The 21,048-nt window shown below is 49.8% G+C and overlaps 1 protein-coding gene across 1 annotated transcript in view; it reads right to left on the minus strand.

Moving 5' to 3' along the window:
• Window positions 1-21,048, minus strand: part of LOC140412292 (junctional adhesion molecule C-like) — a 158,153-nt gene that overhangs the window by 34,967 nt on the left and 102,138 nt on the right. Inside the window, exon 3 of the mRNA XM_072500816.1 lies at window positions 8,174-8,512. Coding sequence (XP_072356917.1) covers window positions 8,174-8,512 — 339 coding nt within the window. The remainder of the gene's footprint in view (window positions 1-8,173; window positions 8,513-21,048) is intronic.

The raw sequence follows: 21,048 nt of genomic DNA on the forward strand, positions 1-21,048 counted from the left end.
TGGACTGTTTTCATTTGGAGACACACACTGTAACTGTAATGGACTGTGATCATTAGGAGACACACACTGTAACTGTAATGGACAGTGTTCATTCTGAGACACACACTGTAACTGTAATGGGCTGTATTCATTCGGAGACACACTGTAACTGTAATGGACTGTGACCATTAGGAGACACACTGTAACTGTAATGGACTGTGTTCATTAGGAGACACACACTGTAACTGTAATGGACTGTGATCATTTGGAGACACACACTGTAACTGTAATGGACTGTGATCATTCGGAGACACACACTGTAACTGTAATGGGCTGTGATCATTAGGAGACACATAGTAACTGTAATGGGCTGTGATCATTCGGAGACACGCACTGTAACTGTAATGGACTGTGTTCATTCGGAGACACACACTGTAACTGTGATGGACTGTGATCATTAGGAGACACACACTGTAACTGTAATGGACTGTGTTCATTCGGAGACACACACTGTAACTGGAATTGGCTGTGATCATTCGGAGACACACACTGTAACTGTAATGGACTGTGATCATTCGGAGACACACACTGTAACTGTAATGGACTGTGTTCATTCGGAGACACACACTGTAACTGTAATGGACTGTGTTCATTCGGAGACACACACTGTAACTGTAATGGACTGTATTCATTCGGAGACACACACTGTAACTGTAATGGACTGTGATCATTCGGAGACACACACTGTAATGGTAATGAACTGTGTTCATTCGGAGACACACACTGTAACTGTAATGGACTGTGATCATTCGGAGACACACACTGTAACTGTAATGAACTGTGTTCATTCGGAGACACACACTGTGACTGTAATGGATTGTGTTCATTCAGAGACACACACAGTAACTGTAATGGGCTGTGTTCATTCGGAGACACACACTGTAACTGTAATGGACTGTGTTCATTCGGAGACACACACTGTAACTGTAATGGACTGTGATCATTAGGAGACACACACTGTAACTGTAATGGACTGTGTTCATTCGGAGACACAGACTGTAACTGTAATGGACTGTGATCATTCGGAGACACACACTGTAACTGTAATGGACTGTGTTCATTCAGAGACACACACTGTAACTGTAATGGGCTGTGATCATTCGGAGACACGCACTGTAACTGTAATGGACTGTGTTCATTCGGAAACACACACTGTAACTGTAATGGACTGTGTTCATTCGGAGACACACACTGTAACTGTAATGGACTGTGTTCATTCGGAGACACACACTGTCACTGTAATGGACTGTGTTCATTCGGAGACACACACTGTAACTGTAATGGACTGTGTTCATCCGGAGGCACACACTGTAACTGTAATGGGCTGTGTTCATTCGGAGACACACACTGTAACTGTAATGGTCTGTGTTCATTCGGAGACACACACTGTAACTGTAATGGATTGTGATCATTAGGAGACACACACTGTAACTGTAATGGACTGTGTTCATTAGGAGACACACACTGTAACTGTAATGGATTGTGATCATTCGGAGACACACACTGTTCTGTAATGGACTGTGTTCATTCGGAGACACACACTGTAACTGTAATGGGCTGTGATCATTCGGAGACATGCACTGTAACTGTAATGGACTGTGTTCATTCGGAGACACAGACTGTAACTGTAATGGACTGTGATCATTAGGAGACACACACTGTAACTGTAATGGACTGTGATCATTAGGAGACACACACTGTAACTGTAATGGACTGTGTTCATTCGGAGACACACACTGTAACTGTAATGGACTGTGATCATTCGGAGACATACACTGTAACTGTAATGAACTGTGTTCATTCGGAGACACACACTGTAACTGTAATGGACTGTGATCATTCGGAGACACACACTGTAACTGTAATGAACTGTGTTCATTCGGAGACACACACTGTGACTATAATGGATTGTGTTCATTCAGAGACACACACTGTAACTGTAATGGGCTGTGATCATTCGGAGACACACACTGTAACTGTAATGGGATGTGATCATTCGGAGACACACACTGTAACTGTAATGAACTGTGTTCATTCGGAGACACACACTGTGACTATAATGGATTGTGTTCATTCAGAGACACACACTGTAACTGTAATGGACTGTGATCATTCGGAGACACACACTGTAACTGTAATGGACTGTGATCATTCGGAGACACACACTGTAACTGTAATGGACTGTGATCATTCGGAGACACACACTGTAACTGTAATGAACTGTGTTCATTCGGAGACACACACTGTGACTATAATGGATTGTGTTCATTCAGAGACACACACTGTAACTGTAATGGACTGTGATCATTCGGAGACACACACTGTAACTGTAATGAACTGTGTTCATTCGGAGACACACACTGTGACTATAATGGATTGTGTTCATTCGGAGACACGCACTGTAACTGTAATGGGCTGTGATCATTCGGAGACACACACTGTAACTGTAATGGGATGTGATCATTAGGAGACACACTGTAACTGTAATGGGCTGTGATCATTCGGAGACACACGCTGTAACTGTAATGGGATGTGATCATTAGGAGACACACTGTAACTGTAATGGACTGTGATCATTCGGAGACACGCACTGTAACTGTAATGGACTGTATTCATTCGGAGACACACACAGTAACTGTAATGGGCTGTGATCATTAGGAGACACGCACTGTAACTGTAATGGGCTGTGATTATTCGGAGACACACACTGTAACTGTAATGGACTGTGTTCATTCGGAGACACACACTGTAACTGTAATGGACTGTGATAATTCGGAGACACACACTGTAACTGGAATGGGCTGCGTTCATTTGGAGATGGATGATACTGTAAGAGAATGTGTTAATATTAAGAGACTGTAACTGCCATGGACGGTGATCATCAGGGCAGCACAGTAGCTCAGTGGCTAGCACAGTTACTTCACAGCTCTAGGGTCCCAGGTTCGATTCCCGGCTTGGATCCCTGTCTGTGCGGAGTCTGCACATCCTCCCCGTGTGTGCATGGGTTTCCTCCGGGTGCTCCGGTTTCCACCCACAGTCCAAAGATGTGCAGGTTAGGTGGATTGGCCATCATAAATTGTCCTTAGTGTCCTAAAGGGTTAGGTGGGGTTACTGGGTCACGGGGATTGGGTGGGCTTAAGTGAGGGGATCTTTCCAAGGGTGCAGATTCAATCGGCCAAATGACTTCCTTCTACAATGTAAATTCTATGATTCTAAGAGCCACACGGTAACTGTAATGACCTTTGTTAATTTTGAGAGACTGTACGTTTAATGGACGTGATCATTAAGAGACACACACCTCTCTGCCCAAGTCTCCAAATGGTCTAAATCCTGCTGTATCCTCCGACAGTCCTCATCGCTAACCGCAATTCCACCAACCTTTGTGTCGTCTGCAAACTTACTAATCAGACCAGTTACATTTTCCTCCAAATTATTTATATATACTACAAACAGCAAAGGTCCCAGCACTGATCCCTGTGGAACACCACTGGTCACAGCCCTCCAATTAGAAAAGCATCCTTCCATTGCTACTCTCTGCCTTCTATGACCTAGCCAGTTCTGTATCCACCTTGCCAGCTCACCCCTGATCCCGTGTGACTTCACCTTTTGTACCAGTCTACCATGAGGGACCTTGTCAAAGGCCTTACTGAAGTCCATATAGACAACATCCACTGCCCTACCTGCATCAAGCATCTTTGTGACCTCCTCGAAAAACTCCATCAAGTTAGTGAGACACGACCTCCCCTTCACAAAACCGTGCTGCCTCTCACTAATACGCCCACTTGCTTCCAAATGGGAGTAGATCCTGTTTCGAAGAATTCTCTCCAGTAATTTCCCTACCACTGAAGTACGGCTCACCGGCCTGTAGTTCCCGGGATTATCCTGACTACCCTTCTTAAACAGAGGAACAACATTGGCTATTCTCCAGTCCTCCGGGACATCACCTGAAGACAGTGAGGATCCAAACATTTATGTCAAGGCCTCAGCAATTTCAACAAAGAACAAAGAACAAAGAAATGTACAGCACAGGAACAGGCCCTTCGGCCCTCCAAGCCCGTGCCGACCATGCTGCCCGACTAAACTACAATCTTCTACACTTCCTGGGTCCGTATCCCTCTATTCCCATCCTATTCATGTATTTGTCAAGATGCCCCTTAAATGTCACTATCGTCCCTGCTTCCACCACCTCCTCCGGTAGCGAGTTCCAGGCACCCACTACCCTCTGCGTAAAAAACTTCCTCTCTAGCCTCCTTCAGTATTCTGGGGTTGATCCCATCAGGCCCTGGGGACTTAGCCACCTTAATATTTTTCAGACGCTCAACACCTCGTCTTTTTGGATCTCAATGTGACCCAGGCTATTTACACCCCCTTCTCCAGACTCAACATCTACCAATTCCTTCTCTTTGGTGAATACTGATGCAAAGTATTCATTTAGTACCTCGCCCATTTCCTCTGGCTCCACACATAGATTCCCTTGCCTATCCTTCAGTGGGCCAACCCTTTCCCTGGCTACCCTCTTGCTTTTTATGTACGTGTAAAAAGCCTTGGGAATTTCCTTAACCCTATTTGCCAATGACTTTTCGTGACCCCTTCTCGCCCTCCTGACTCCTTGCTTAAGTTCCTTCCTACTTTCCTTATATTCCACGCAGGCTTCGTCTGTTCCCAACCTTTTAGCCCTGACAAATGCTTCCTTTTTCTTTTTGACGAGGCCTACAATATCACTCGTCATCCAAGGTTCCCGAAATCTGCCGTATTTATCCTTCTTCCTCAGAGGAACATGCCGGTCCTGAATTCCTTTCAACTGACATTTGAAAGCCTCCCACATGTCAGATGTTGATTTGCCCTCAAACATCCGCCCCCAATCTATGTTCTTAAGTTCCTGCCTGATATTGTTGTAATTAGCCTTCCCCCAATTTAGCACATTCATCCTCGGACCACTCTTATCCTTGTCCACCAGTACTTTAAAACTTACTGAATTGTGGTCACTGTTACCGAAATGCTCCCCTACTGAAACATCTACCACCTGCCCGGGCTCATTCCCCAATACCAGGTCCAGTACAGCCCCTTCCCTATTTGGACTATGTACATATTGTTTTAAGAAGCCCTCCTGGATGCTCCTTACCAACTCTGCCCCGTCTAAGCCCCTGGCACTAAGTGAGTCCCAGTCAATATTGGGGAATTTAAAGGGCGGGGGGGGGGTCCCCGATGGGCCGAGCGGCCACCCATTTTTGGCCAGTCCCGCCGGAGTGAAATGGACATTGTCCCCCACGGCGGGACCTGGCTTGGAGGGCGGTTAGCGGGGTCTTCGGGGGGGCGCCCACCGATCTGCGGGCGGGCCTCTGCTGTGGGGGCACTCTTTCATTCCACACCGGCCTGTGTAAGGCTCCACGATGGCCGGCGTGGGGAAGACACACCCCGTCAGTGGTCCTGCGCATGCTCCAACTCGCGCCGCCGGCGGAGGCCCTATGCTGCCCGTTGGCGCGGCGCCAACCCCTCCAGCTCCGACCTAGCCCCCGGAAGTGCGGAGGATTCGGCACCTTCCAGGCGGCCCGAAGCCGGAGTGGTTCACGTCGCTCTAGGCGCCGGCACGGGCCCGCCCGCCGATTGCGGGAGGATCCCGGCCAAAGTCTCCCATCACAACAACCCTGTTCCTTTTACTCCTTTACAAAATCTGTCTACCTATCTGCTCCTCTATCTCCCACTGGCTGTTGGGAGGCCTGTAGTAAACCCCAACATTGTGACTGCACCCTTCTTATTCCTGATCTCTACCCAAATAGCCTCACTGCCCTCTGAGGTGTCCTCCCGCAGTACAGCTGTGATATCCTCCCGAACCAGTAGCGCAACTCCGCCTCCCCTTTTACATCCCCCTCTATCCCGCCTGAAACATCTAAATCCTGGAACGTTTAGCTGCCAATCCTGCCCTTCCCTCAACCAGGTCTCTGTAATGGCAACAACATCATAGTTCCAAGTTCTAATCCAAGCTCGAAGTTCACCTGCCTTACCCGTAATACTTCTTGCATTAAAACATATGCACTTCAGGCCACCAGACCGCTGTGTTCAGCAATATCTCCCTGTCTGCTCTTCCTCAGAGACATAAGAACATAAGAACTAGGAGCAGGAGTAGGCCATCTGGCCCCTCGAGCCTGCTCCACCATTCAATGAGATCATGGCTGATCTTTTGTGGACTCAGCTCCACTTTCCGGCCCGAACACCATAACCCTTAATCCCTTTATTCTTCAAAAAACTATCTATCTTTATCTTAAAAACATTTAATGAAGGAGCCTCTACTGCTTCACTGGGCAAGGAATTCCATAGATTCACAACCCTTTGGGTGAAGAAGTTCCTCCTAAACTCAGTCCTAAATCTACTTCCCCTTATTTTGAGGCTATGCCCCCTAGTTCTGCTTTCCCCGACCAGTGGAAACAACCTGCCCGCATCTATCCTATCTATTCCCTTCATAATCTTCTATGTTTCTATAAGATCCCCCCTCATCATTCTAAATTCCAACGAGTACAGTCCCTGGCCCTATTCCCGAATTCTCCCTGGAGATGTGAGGAAAAACATTCCCACCCAGAGGGAGGTGGGAGTCTGGAACTCGCTGCCTGAAAGGGGGGTAGAGGGGGAACCCTCACAACTTTCAAGAAGTGTTTCGATCAGCTGTTGAAATGCCGCAGATACAAGGCGACGGACCAAGAGCTGGGAAACGGGATTAGGTGGGTGGCAGGGGTGTGATGGGCCGAAGGGCCTGTTTCCGTGCCGTAAAAACTCTGTGAGTCCTTCCATACTGCTGTCATTGATTCCCTGATCAAAATTGCGACACCCCCTCCTCTTTTACCACCTTCCCTGACTCACCTGAAGATATTGTATTCTCGAATATTGAGCTGCCAATCCTGCCCCTCTCTCAACCATGTCTCAGTGACAGCAATGACATCATGTCCCCATGGTTCAATGTGTGCCCTCAAGCCATCTCCTTGTTTGTCAGACACCTCCTTGCATTAAAATAGATACCAGCCAATCTTGCCAAACCCCCTTGTTACTTAACTGTTCCCGAACTTCCTGACTCACTTGACGTCTCCTCTAATGTTGGCTGTGCATCTATCCCTGCTGCACCTTCTCTCAGGGTCCCAGCTCCCTGCCAAGTTAGGTTAAACCCTCCCCAACTGCACTAGCAAACCCCCCTGCAAGATGCTGGTCCCATTTCAGTTCAGGTACAAACTGTCCGCCTTGTGCAGGTCCCAACATCCCCCAAAATGGTCCCAATGTCCCAGAAATCTAAAGCCCTCCCTCCTGCACCATCTCTCCAGACATTCATTCACCTGGACTAACCTCCTGTTTCTATACTCACTCGCACTTGGCACCGGAAGTAATCCAGAGATTACCATCCTCTGGGACCTGTTTTTGAATCTACTTCCTAGCTCCCTAAATTCTGCTTCCAGGACCTCATCCTTTTTCTGCCGATATCGTTGGTACCAATGTGAACCACATTATCTGTCTGTTCACCATCCCCCTTCAGGATGGCCATTGTTCGTTCAGACACATCCCTGACCCTGGCACCAGGGAGGCAACGCACCATCCTGGAGTCTCTTTTGCAGCCACAGAAACACCTCTCTGCTCCCCTTACAATTGAATCGCTGACCACTGACATTCTCCCCTCCTGTGCAGCAGCCCCACCCACGGGTGCCATGAAGTTGGCTGCCACTGCTTTGCCGACACAGGCATCTCCCCCAACAGTATCCAAAACGGTCTATCAGTTAGAAAGGGGGATGGTCACAGGGGACTCCTGCACTACCTGCCTTCCTCTACTCTGCCTGGTGGCCATGCCCTTTCTGCCTGTCCAGTCCTCACCTGCGGTGTGACCACCTCACTGAGCGTGCTGTCCACGACCTGCTCAGCGTCGCGGATGCTCCACAGTGAATCCACCCTCAGCTCCAGCCCCGAAACGCGGTTAGTCAGGAGCTGCAGTTGGACACACTTCCTGCACACGTGGTCACCAGGGACAACTGAAGCTTCCATGATTTACCACATAGCACAGGAGGAGCACATCAATCTCCACAAAGACTGCAGTGCTTCAGGGAAAATGCCCAGTCCTGTCTGTTCCAGGCAGTGATAGAATGGATTTTAAAGGAGTTCTTACCGGTGATATTCAACTGTGTTCCACTTCCATACACCTCAGACCACACCTTACAGTAATAGACACTTACATCTTCCTGTTGGATATTTGTGATTGTTAGAGTGACGACATTATTGGAGATATTTCTGGTAGATTGAAATCGGTCTTTTAAATCTTCTTTCACTTCCACAGAATTATCAGCACGGTGTGCAGCAAACCATTCATAGCCTCTCAGACTGCGTCGAAACCAGTGCAGGTCATTTCTACTCAAGTCAACATTCTGCACTGTGCATTGTATCTGGGCAGTGAGAGCCTCTCTGACATCCAGCACCTCCGGCTGACTCAGGATGGGAAAATTTGCACCTTTAAGGGAAAAAAATAGAAAGGTCAAAATCAGTATCTGTATAACTGATTCAGTCCAAAGTCACTGCTCCGTTAATTAAAGGAAATGGTCATCAGGATTTAAACTGGGGTATTAGCTGTAAAGTAGTATCCAGGAGTATTAGCTGTGCAGTAATATCCAAGCATATTAGCTACAGAGTAATATCCAGGAGTATTAGCTACAGAGTAATATCCAGGAGTATTAGCTACAGAGTAATATCCAGGATTATGAAATGCAGAGTAATATCCAGGAGTATTAGTTGTAAAACAGAGGTGAGGAGGAATTTCTTCAGCCAGAGGGTGGTGAATCTGTGGAACTCTTAGCCGCAGAAGGCTGTGGAGGCCAAATCACTAAGTGTCTTTAAGACACCTGGGGGTTACCATCACCAACAGTCTGTCCTGGTCCACTCACGTTGATGCAACAGTCAAGAAAGCCCAGAACGTCTCTACTTCCTAAGGAAAATAAAAAAATTTGGCATGCCTGCATCAACTCCCACAAACGTCTACAAACGTGCGACAGAGAGCATCCAATCCGGCTGCATCACAGCCTGGTGTGGCAACTGCTCCGTCCAGGACCGCAAGAAACTGCAGAGTGTGGTGAACTCAGCCCAATGCACCACACTAGCTTTCCACCCCCACATTGATTCTGTCTACACCTCCCGCTGCCTCAGGAAGGCAGACAGCATTATCAGAGACCCCTCCCACCCAGGCATTGCCTTCTTCCAGACCCTTCCATCAGGCAGAAGGTACAGAACTCTGAAGACCCGCACATCCAGACATAGGTACAGCTTCTTCCCCACAGCTACCAGACTCCTCAACGACTCCCCCTCGGACTGATCTGTTCCCTCGAAGAATATTATTCACTTGCACTATGATGCTCTTTAAGATGAGATTGATAGGCTCTTGGTTAGAACAAAGAACAAAACAGCACAGGAATAGGCCCTTCGCCCTCCAAACACGCGCCTGTATCCTTCTGCACCCCGTCTGTTCATGGGCCTATCCAGATAAGTCTTAAAGGTCGCTCACGTATCTGCCTCACCCACATCACTTGGCCGTGCATTCCAGGCCACCACCACCCTCTGTGTAAAAAACTTCCCCCGCACATCTCCACTGAACCTTTCCCCCCTCACCTTGAACCTGTGTCCCCTTGTAATTGTCAATTCCACCCTGGGAAAAAGCCACCAACTGTCCACCCTATCGAGACCCCTCATAATTTTATAAACTTCTATCAGGTCGCCCCTCAGCCTCCGTCTCTCGCTCTCTCTGATCAATAAGGGGGTCAGGGGTTATGGGGAGAAGGCAGGAGAATGGGGTAAGAAAATATCAGCCATGATTGAATGGCGGAGCAGACTCGATGGGCCGAGTGGCCTAATTCTGCTCCGATGTATTATGGTCTTGTGTTCATATGGAGTAATACCCAGGAGTATTAACTGCAGAGTAATATCCTGGAGTATAAGTTGCAGAATAACTACCCAGCAATATCAGTTCCCAGTGATCTCCGACAGTCCAATGGTCACAGTTTTGGGATGAGGGGGAGCAGATTTCAAACAGAGATGCGGAGAAATTACTTCTCTGAAGGGGTCATGGATCTGTGGGATTCGCTGCCCCAGAGTGCGGTGCACGTCGGGACATTGAGTAAATTTAAGGAGATTCCCAGGAATAGATTCCCAAGTGTTGACGGAGATGTTAAACGTTTCCAAGGAGGTTTTGAGGGTGCCTTGAAGCATTTCCTCTGCCCCCCCTGGGATTCGCTTGCCATGTCGAAGCTCCCAGGAGAGAGCTTGTTTCGGGAATCTCGTATCAGGCATGTGGACGATGTAGCCAGCCCAGCGGAGATGATCGAGGTGGTCAGTGCTGTAGCCAGCCCAGCGGAGATGATCGAGGTGGTCAATGCTGTGTCCAGCCCAGCGGAGATGATCGAGGTGGTCAATGCTGTAGCCAGCCCAGCGGAGATGATCGAGGTGGTCAGTGCTGTAGCCAGCCCAGCGGAGATGATCGGGGTGGTCAGTGCTGTGGTCAGCCCAGCGGAGATGATCGAGGTGGTCAGTGCTGTGGTCAGCCCAGCGGAGATGATCGGGGTGGTCAGTGCTGTAGCCAGTCCAGCGGAGATGATCGAGGTGGTCAGTGCTGTAGCCAGCCCAGTCGAGATGATCGAGGTGGTCAGTGCTGTAGCCAGTCCAGCGGAGATGATCGAGGTGGTCAGTGCTGTAGCCAGTCCAGCGGAGATGATCGGGGTGGTCAATGCTGTGTCCAGCCCAGCGGAAATGATCGAGGTGGTCAGTGCTGTAGCCAGCCCAGCGGAGATGATCGAGGTGGTCAGTGCTGTAGCCAGCCCAGCGGAGATGATCGGGGTGGTCAGTGCTGTAGCCAGCCCAGCGGAGATGATCGGGGTGGTCAGTGCTGTAGCCAGCCCAGCGGCGATGATCGAGGTGGTCAATGCTTTGATGTTGGGGACATTGGCCTGAGTGAGAACATTGACGAGAGGTGTGCCTATCCGACCAATAGAGTTGCAGGATCTAGCAGAGGCAGCGCTGGTGGTACTTCTCCAGCGTGTTGCAGTTCCTGCTGTACATAGTCCACGTCTCTGAACCATACAGGAGGGTGGCTGTCACTGTTCTGTGGGCCATCAGCTTGGTGCCTCGTCTGAGGTCCTGGTGCTCAAACACTCGCTTCCAGAGGCTGTGCTGACACACTGGAGACAGATTCGAACCTCGTCATCGATGTCTGCCCTTGGTGACAGTCAGCTCCCAAGGCACTCTGACCCCAAGGCACTCTGACCCCAAAGTACTCTGACCCCAAGGTACTCTGACCCCAAGGTACTCTGACCCCAAGGCACTCTGGCCACAAGGCACTCTGGCCACAAGGCACTCTGACCCCAAGGCACTCTGACCACCAGGCACTCTGACCACAAGGCACTCTGACCACAAGGCACTCTGGCCAAAAGGCACTCTGACCACAAGGTACTCTGACCACGAAGCACTCTGACCACAAGGCACTCTGGCCACAGGGCACTCTGGCCACAAGGCACTCTGACCACAAGGTACTCTGATCACAAGGCATTCTGGCCACAAGGCACTCTGGCCACAAGGCACTCTGACCACATGGTACACTGACCACAAGGCATTCTGGCCACAAGGCACTCTGGCCACAAGCCACTCTGATCACAAGGTACTCTGACCACAAGGCACTCTGACCACAAGGCACTCTGACCACAAGGCACTCTGACCACAAGATACTTTGACCACATGGCACTCTGACCACAAGGTACTTTGACCACAAGAGTCTTTGAACGCAAGGTACTCTAACCACAAGGCACAGTGACCACAAGGCACTCTGACCACAATATACTCTGACCACAAGGTACTTTGACCACAAGGCACTCTGACCACAAGGCACTTTGACCACAAGGTACTTTGACCACAAGGCACTCTGACCACAAGGCACTCTGACCACAAGATACTTTGACCACATGGCACTCTGACCACAAGAGTCTTTGACCACAAGGTACTCTGACCACAAGGCACAGTGACCACAAGGCACTCTGACCACAATGTACTCTGACCACAAGGTACTCTGACCACAAGGTACTTTGTCCACAAGGCACTCTGACCACAAGGTACTTTGACCACAAGAGTCTTTCACCACAAGGTACTCTGGCCACAAGGAACTCTGACCACAAGGCACGCTGACCACAAGGTACTTTGACCACAAGAGTCTTTGACCACAAGGCACTCTAACCACAAGGTACTCTGACCACAAGGTACTTTGACCACAAGAGTCTTTGACCACAAGGCACTCTGACCACGAGGTACTCTGACCACGAGGTACTCTGACCAAAAGGCACTTTGACCACAAGGTACTCTGACCACAAGGTACTCTGACCACAAGGTACTCTGACCACAAGGCACTCTGACCACAAGGCACTCTGACCACAAAGCACTCTGTCCACAAGGCACTCTGTCCACAAGGCACTCTGACCACAAGGCACTCTGAACACAAGGTACTCTGACCACAAGGTACTCTGACCACAAGGCACTCTGACCACAAGGTACTCTGACCACAAGGCACTCTGACCACAAAGCACTCTGACCACAAGGCACTCTGTCCACAAGGCACTCTGACCACAAGGCACTCTGAACACATGGTACTCTGACCACAAGGCACTCTGGCCACAAGGTACTCTGACCACAAGGCACTCTGACCACATGGTACTCTGACCACAAAGCACTCTGACCACAAAGCACTCTGACCACAAGGCACTCTGACCACAAGTCACTCTGACCACAAGGCACTCTGACCACAAGTCACTCTGACCACAAGGCACTCTGACCACAAGGCACTCTGGCCACAAGGCACTCTGACCACAAGGTACTCTGACCACGAAGCACTCTGACCACAAGGTACTCTGACCACAAGGCACTCTGACCACAAGGCACTCTGACCACAAGGTACTCTGACCACAAGGTACTCTGACCACAAGGCACTCTGACCACAAGGTACTCTGACCACAAGGCACTCTGACCACAAGGTACTCTGACCACAAGGTACTCTGACCACAAGGCACTCTGACCACAAGGCACTCTGACCACAAGGCACTCTGGCCACAAGGCACTCTGACCACAAGGTACTCTGACCACAAAGCACTCTGATCACAAGGTACTCTGACCACAAGGCACTCTGACCACAAGGCACTCTGACCACAAGGTACTCTGACCACAAGGCACTCTGACCACAAGGTACTCTGACCACAAGGCACTCTGACCACAAGGTGCTCTGACCACAAGGCACTCTGACCACAAGGTACTCTGACCACAAGGCACTCTGACCACAAGGTGCTCTGACCACAAGGCACGCTGACCACAAGGCACTCTGACCACAAGGTACTTTGACCACAAGAGTCTTTGACCACAAGAGTCTTTGACCACAAGGTACTCTGACCACAAGGCACTTTGACCACAAGGCACTCTGACCACAATGTACTCTGACCACAAGGTACTTTGACCACAAGGCACTCTGACCACAAGGCACTCTGACCGCAAGGCACTTTGACCACAAGGTACTTTGACCACAAGGCACTCTGACCACAAGGTACTTTGACCACAAGATACTTTGACCACATGGCACTCTGACCACAAGACACTTTGACCAAAAGAGTCTTTGACCACAAGGTACTCTGACCACAAGGCACAGTGACCACAAGGCACTCTGACCACAATGTACTCTGACCACAAGGTACTTAGACCACAAGGCACTCTGACCACAAGGTACTTTGACCACAAGAGTCTTTGACCACAAGGTACTCTGGCCACAAGACACTTTGACCAAAAGAGTCTTTGACCACAAGGTACTCTGACCACAAGGCACAGTGACCACAAGGCACTCTGACCACAATGTACTCTGACCACAATGTACTCTGACCACAAGGTACTCTGACCACAAGACACTTTGACCAAAAGAGTCTTTGACCACAAGGTACTCTGACCACAAGGCACAGTGACCACAAGGCACTCTGACCACAATGTACTCTGACCACAAGGTACTCTGACCACAAGGCACTCTGACCACAACGTACTCTGACCACAAGGTACTTTGACCACAAGGCACTCTGACCACAAGGCACTCTGACCACAAGGCACTTTGACCACAAGGTACTTTGACCACAAGGCACTCTGACCACAAGGTACTTTGACCACAAGATACTTTGACCACATGGCACTCTGACCACAAGACACTTTGACCAAAAGAGTCTTTGACCACAAGGTACTCTGACCACAAGGCACAGTGACCACAAGGCACTCTGACCACAATGTACTCTGACCACAAGGTACTTAGACCACAAGGCACTCTGACCACAAGGTACTTTGACCACAAGAGTCTTTGACCACAAGGTACTCTGGCCACAAGGCACTCTGACCACAAGGCACTCTGACCACAAGGCACTTTGACCACAAGAGTCTTTGACCACAAGGCATTCTGACCACAAGGCACTCTGACCACAAGGCACTTTGACCACAAGGCACTCTGACCACAAGGTACTTTGACCACAAGAGTCTTTGACCACAAGGCACTCTGACCACAAGGCACTCTGACCACAAGGCACTTTGACCACAAGGCACTCTGACCACAAGGTACTTTGGCCACAAGGCACTCTGACCACAAGGCACTTTGACCACATGGCACTCTGACCACAAGACACTTTGACCAAAAGAGTCTTTGACCACAAGGTACTCTGACCACAAGGCACAGTGACCACAAGGCACTCTGACCACAATGTACTCTGACCACAAGGTACTTAGACCACAAGGCACTCTGACCACAAGGTACTTTGACCACAAGAGTCTTTGACCACAAGGTACTCTGGCCACAAGGCACTCTGACCACAAGGCACTCTGACCACAAGGTACTTTGACCACAAGAGTCTTTGACCACAAGGCACTCTGACCACAAGGCACTCTGACCACAAGGCACTTTGACCACACGGCACTCTGACCACAAGGCACTTTGACCACAAGGCACTCTGACCACAAGTGTCTTTGACCACAAGGTACTCTAACCACAAGGCACAGTGACCACAAGGCACTCTTACCACAATGTACTCTGACCACAAGGTACTTTGACCACAAGGCACTCTGACCACAAGGTACTTTGACCACAAGAGTCTTTGACCACAAGGTACTCTGGCCACAAGGCACTCTGACCACAAGGCACTTTGACCACAAGGTACTTTGACCACAAGGCACTCTGACCACAAGGTACTTTGACCGCAAGGTACTTTGACCACAAGATACTTTAACCACATGGCACTCTGACCACAAGATACTTTGACCACAAGAGTCTTTGACCACAAGGCACTCTGACCACAAGGCACGCTGACTACAAGGTACTTTGACCACAAGAGTCTTTGACCACAAGGCACTCTGACCACAAGGTACTCTGACCACAAGGTACTTTGACCACAAGAGTCTTTGACCACAAGGCACTCTGACCACAAGGTATTCTGACCACGAGGTACTCTGACCAAAAGGCACTTTGACCACAGGGTACTCTGACCACAAGGTACTCTGACCACAAGGCACTCTGACCACAAAGCACTCTGTCCACAAGGCACTCTGACCACAAGGCACTCTGACCACAAGGCACTCTGAACACAAGGTACTCTGACCACAAGGTACTCTGACCACAAGGCACTCTGACCACAAGGTACTCTGACCACAAGGCACTCTGACCACAAAGCACTCTGACCACAAAGCACTCTGACCACAAGGCACTCTGTCCACAAGGCACTCTGACCACAAGGCACTCTGAACACATGGTACTCTGACCACAAGGCACTCTGGCCACAAGGTACTCTGACCACAAGGCACTCTGACCACATGGTACTCTGACCACAAAGCACTCTGACCACAAAGCACTCTGACCACAAGGCACTCTGACCACAAGTCACTCTGACCACAAGGCACTCTGACCACAAGTCACTCTGACCACAAGGCACTCTGGCCACAAGGCACTCTGGCCACAAGGCACTCTGACCACAAGGTACTCTGACCACGAAGCACTCTGACCACAAGGTACTCTGACCACAAGGCACTCTGACCACAAGGCACTCTGACCACAAGGTACTCTGACCACAAGGCACTCTGACCACAAGGCACTCTGACCACAAGTCACTCTGACCACAAGGCACTCTGACCACAAGGCACTCTGGCCACAAGGCACTCTGACCACAAGGTACTCTGACCACGAAGCACTCTGACCACAAGGTACTCTGACCACAAGGCACTCTGACCACAAGGCACTCTGACCACAAGGTACTCTGACCACAAGGCACTCTGACCACAAGGTACTCTGACCACAAGGCACTCTGACCACAAGGTGCTCTGACCACAAGGCACGCTGACCACAAGGAACTCTGACCACAAGGTACTTTGACCACAAGAGTCTTTGACCACAAGAGTCTTTGACCACAAGGTACTCTAACCACAAGGCACTCTGACCACAATGTACTCTGACCACAAGGTACTTTGACCACAAGGCACTCTGACCACAAGGCACTCTGACCACAAGGCACAGTGACCACAAGCCACTCTGACCACAATGTACTCTGACCACAAGGTACTTAGACCACAAGGCACTCTGACCACAAGGTACTTTGACCACAAGAGTCTTTGACCACAAGGTACTCTGGCCACAGGGCACTCTGACCACAAGGCACTCTGACCACAAGGTACTTTGACCACAAGAGTCTTTGACCACAAGGCACTCTGACCACAAGGCACTCTGACCACAAGGCACTTTGACCACAAGGTACTCTGACCACAAGGTACTTTGGCCACAAGGCACTCTGACCACAAGGCACTCTGACCAATGGCACTCTGACCACAAGGCACTTTGACCACAAGGCACTCTTACCACAATGTACTCTGACCACAAGGTACTTTGACCACAAGGCACTCTGACCACAAGGCACTTTGACCACAAGGTACTTTGACCACAAGAGTCTTTGACCACAAGGTACTCTGGCCACAAGGCACTCTGACCACAAGGCACTTTGACCACAAGGTACTTTGACCACAAGGCACTCTGACCACAAGGTACTTTGACCACAAGGTACTTTGACCACAAGATACTTTGACCACATGGCACTCTGACCACAAGATACTTTGACCACAAGAATCTTTGACCACAAGGTACTCTGACCACAAGGCACAGTGACCACAAGGCACTCTGACCACAATGTACTCTGACCACAAGGTACTTTGACCACAAGGCACTCTGACCACAAGGTAATTTGACCACAAGAGTCTTTGACCACAAGAGTCTTTGACCACAAGATACTCTGGCCACAAGGTACTCTGTCCACAAGGTACTCTGTCCACAAGGTACTCTGACCACAAGAGACTTTGATCACAAGGCACTCTGACCACAAGGTACTCTGACCACAAGGCACTCTGACCACAAATTAATCTGACCAAAAGGCACTTTGACCACAAGGTACTTTGACCACAAGAGTCTTTGACCACAAGGCACTCTGACCACAAGGTACTCTGACCAAAAGGCACTTTGACCACAAGGTACTCTGACCAGAAGGTACTCTGACCACAAGGTACTCTGACCACAAGGTACTCTGACCACAAGATACTTTGACCACAAGAGTCTTTGACCACAAGGCACTCTGACCACAAGGCACTCTGACCACAAGGCACTTTGACCACAAGGTACTCTGACCACAAGGTACTCTGACCACAAGGCACTCTGACCACAAGGTACTCTGACCACAAGAGTCTTTGACCACAAGGCACTCTGACCACAAGGCACTCTGACCACAAGGCACTCTGGCCACAAGGTACTCTGACCACAAGGCACTCTGGCCACAAGGTACTCTGACCACAAGGCACACTGACCACAAGGCACTCTGACCACAAGGCACTCTGACCACAAGGCTCTCTGACCACAAGGCTCTCTGACCACAAGGCTCTCTGACCACAATGCACTTTGACCACAAGAGTCTTTGACCACAAGAGTCTTTGACCACAAGGCACTCTGACCACAAGGTACTCTGACCACGAAGCACTCTGACCACAAGGCACTCTGGCCACAAGGCACTCTGACCACAAAGCACTCTGACCACAAGGTACTCTGACCACAGGGTACTCTGACCACAAGGAACTCTGACCACAAGGTACTCTGACCACAAGGCACTCTGACCACAAGGTACTCTGACCACAAGGCACTCTGACCACAAGATACTTTGACCACAAGAGTCTTTGACCACAAGGTACTCTGACCACAAGGCACAGTGACCACAAGGCACTCTGACCACAATGTACTCTGAACACAAGGTACTTTGACCACAAGGCACTCTGAACACAAGGTACTTTGACCACAAGAGTCTTTGACCACAAGGTACTCTGGCCACAAGGCACTCTGACCACAAGGCACTCTGACCACAAGGTACTTTGACCACAAGAGTCTTTGACCACAAGGCACTCTGACCACAAGGCACTCTGACCACAAGGTACTCTGACCAAAAGGCACTTTGACCACAAGTTACTCTGACCACAAGGTACTCTGACCACAAGGTACTTTGACCACAAGAGTCTTTGACCACAAGGCACTCTGACCACAAGGTACTCTGACCACAAGGTACTCTGTCCACAAGGTACTCTGACCACAAGAGACTTTGACCACAAGGCACTCTGACCACAAGGTACTCTGACCACAAGGCACTCTGACCACAAATTACTCTGTCCAAAAGGCACTTTGACCGCAAGGTACTTTGACCACAAGAGTCTTTGACCACAAGGCACTCTGACCACAAGGTACTCTGACCAAAAGGCACTTTGACCACAAGGTACTCTGACCACAAGGTACTCTGACCACAAGGTACTCTGACCACAAGGTACTCTGACCACAAGATACTTTGACCACAAGAGTCTTTGACCACAAGGTACTCTGGCCACAAGGCACTCTGACCACAAGGCACTCTGACCACAAGGTACTTTGACCACAAGAGTCTTTGACCACAAGACACTCTGACCACAAGGCACTCTGACCACAAGGCACTTTGACCACAAGGCACTCTGACCACAAGGCACTCTGACCACAAGGCACTCTGACCACAAGGCACTCTGAACACAAGGTACTCTGACCACAAGGTACTCTGACCACAAGGCACTCTGACCACAAGGTACTCTGACCACAAGGCACTCTGACCACAAAGCACTCTGACCACAAAGCACTCTGACCACAAGGCACTCTGTCCACAAGGCACTCTGACCACAAGGCACTCTGAACACATGGTACTCTGACCACAAGGCACTCTGGCCACAAGGTACTCTGACCACAAGGCACTCTGACCACATGGTACTCTGACCACAAAGCACTCTGACCACAAAGCACTCTGACCACAAGGCACTCTGACCACAAGTCACTCTGACCACAAGGCACTCTGACCACAAGTCACTCTGACCACAAGGCACTCTGACCACAAGGCACTCTGGCCACAAGGCACTCTGACCACAAGGTACTCTGACCATGAAGCACTCTGACCACAAGGTACTCTGACCACAAGGCACTCTGACCACAAGGCACTCTGACCACAAGGTACTCTGACCACAAGGCACTCTGACCACAAGGTACTCTGACCACAAGGTACTATGACCACAAGGCACTCTGACCACAAGTCACTCTGACCACAAGGCACTCTGACCACAAGGCACTCTGGCCACAAGGCACTCTGACCACAAAGTACTCTGACCACGAAGCACTCTGACCACAAGGTACTCTGACCACAAGGCACTCTGACCACAAGGCACTCTGACCACAAGGTACTCTGACCACAAGGCACTCTGACCACAAGGTACTCTGACCACAAGGCACTCTGACCACAAGGTGCTCTGACCACAAGGCACGCTGACCACAAGGCACTCTGACCACAAGGTACTTTGACCACAAGAGTCTTTGACCACAAGAGTCTTTGACCACAAGGTACTCTAACCACAAGGCACTCTGACCACAATGTACTCTGACCACAAGGTACTTTGACCACAAGGCACTCTGACCACAAGGCACTCTGACCACAAGGCACAGTGACCACAAGGCACTCTGACCACAATGTACTCTGACCACAAGGTACTTAGACCACAAGGCACTCTGACCACAAGGTACTTTGACCACAAGAGTCTTTGACCACAAGGTACTCTGGCCACAGGGCACTCTGACCACAAGGCACTCTGACCAGAAGGTACTTTGACCACAAGAGTCTTTGACCACAAGGCACTCTGACCACAAGGCACTCTGACCACAAGGCACTTTGACCACAAGGTACTCTGACCACAAGGTACTTTGGCCACAAGGCACTCTGACCACAAGGCACTCTGACCACATGGCACTCTGACCACAAGGCATTTTGACCACAAGGCACTCTTACCACAATGTACTCTGACCACAAGGTACTTTGACCACAAGGCACTCTGACCACAAGGCACTTTGACCACAAGGTACTTTGACCACAAGAGTCTTTGACCACAAGGTACTCTGGCCACAAGGCACTCTGACTACAAGGCACTTTGACCACAAGGTACTTTGACCACAAGGCACTCTGACCACAAGGTACTTTGACCACAAGGTACTTTGACCACAAGATACTTTGACCACATGGCACTCTGACCACAAGATACTTTGACCACAAGAATCTTTGACCACAAGGTACTCTGACCACAAGGCACAGTGACCACAAGGCACTCTGACCACAATGTACTCTGACCACAAGGTACTTTGACCACAAGGCACTCTGACCACAAGGTAATTTGACCACAAGAGTCTTTGACCACAAGAGTCTTTGACCACAAGGTACTCTGGCCACAAGGTACTCTGTCCACAAGGTACTCTGTCCACAAGGTACTCTGACCACAAGAGACTTTGATCACAAGGCACTCTGACCACAAGGTACTCTGATCACAAGGCACTCTGACCACAAATTAATCTGACCAAAAGGCACTTTGACCACAAGGTACTTT

Source organism: Scyliorhinus torazame, chromosome 1, assembly GCF_047496885.1.
Source record: "Scyliorhinus torazame isolate Kashiwa2021f chromosome 1, sScyTor2.1, whole genome shotgun sequence".
Classification (NCBI taxonomy): domain Eukaryota; kingdom Metazoa; phylum Chordata; class Chondrichthyes; order Carcharhiniformes; family Scyliorhinidae; genus Scyliorhinus; species Scyliorhinus torazame.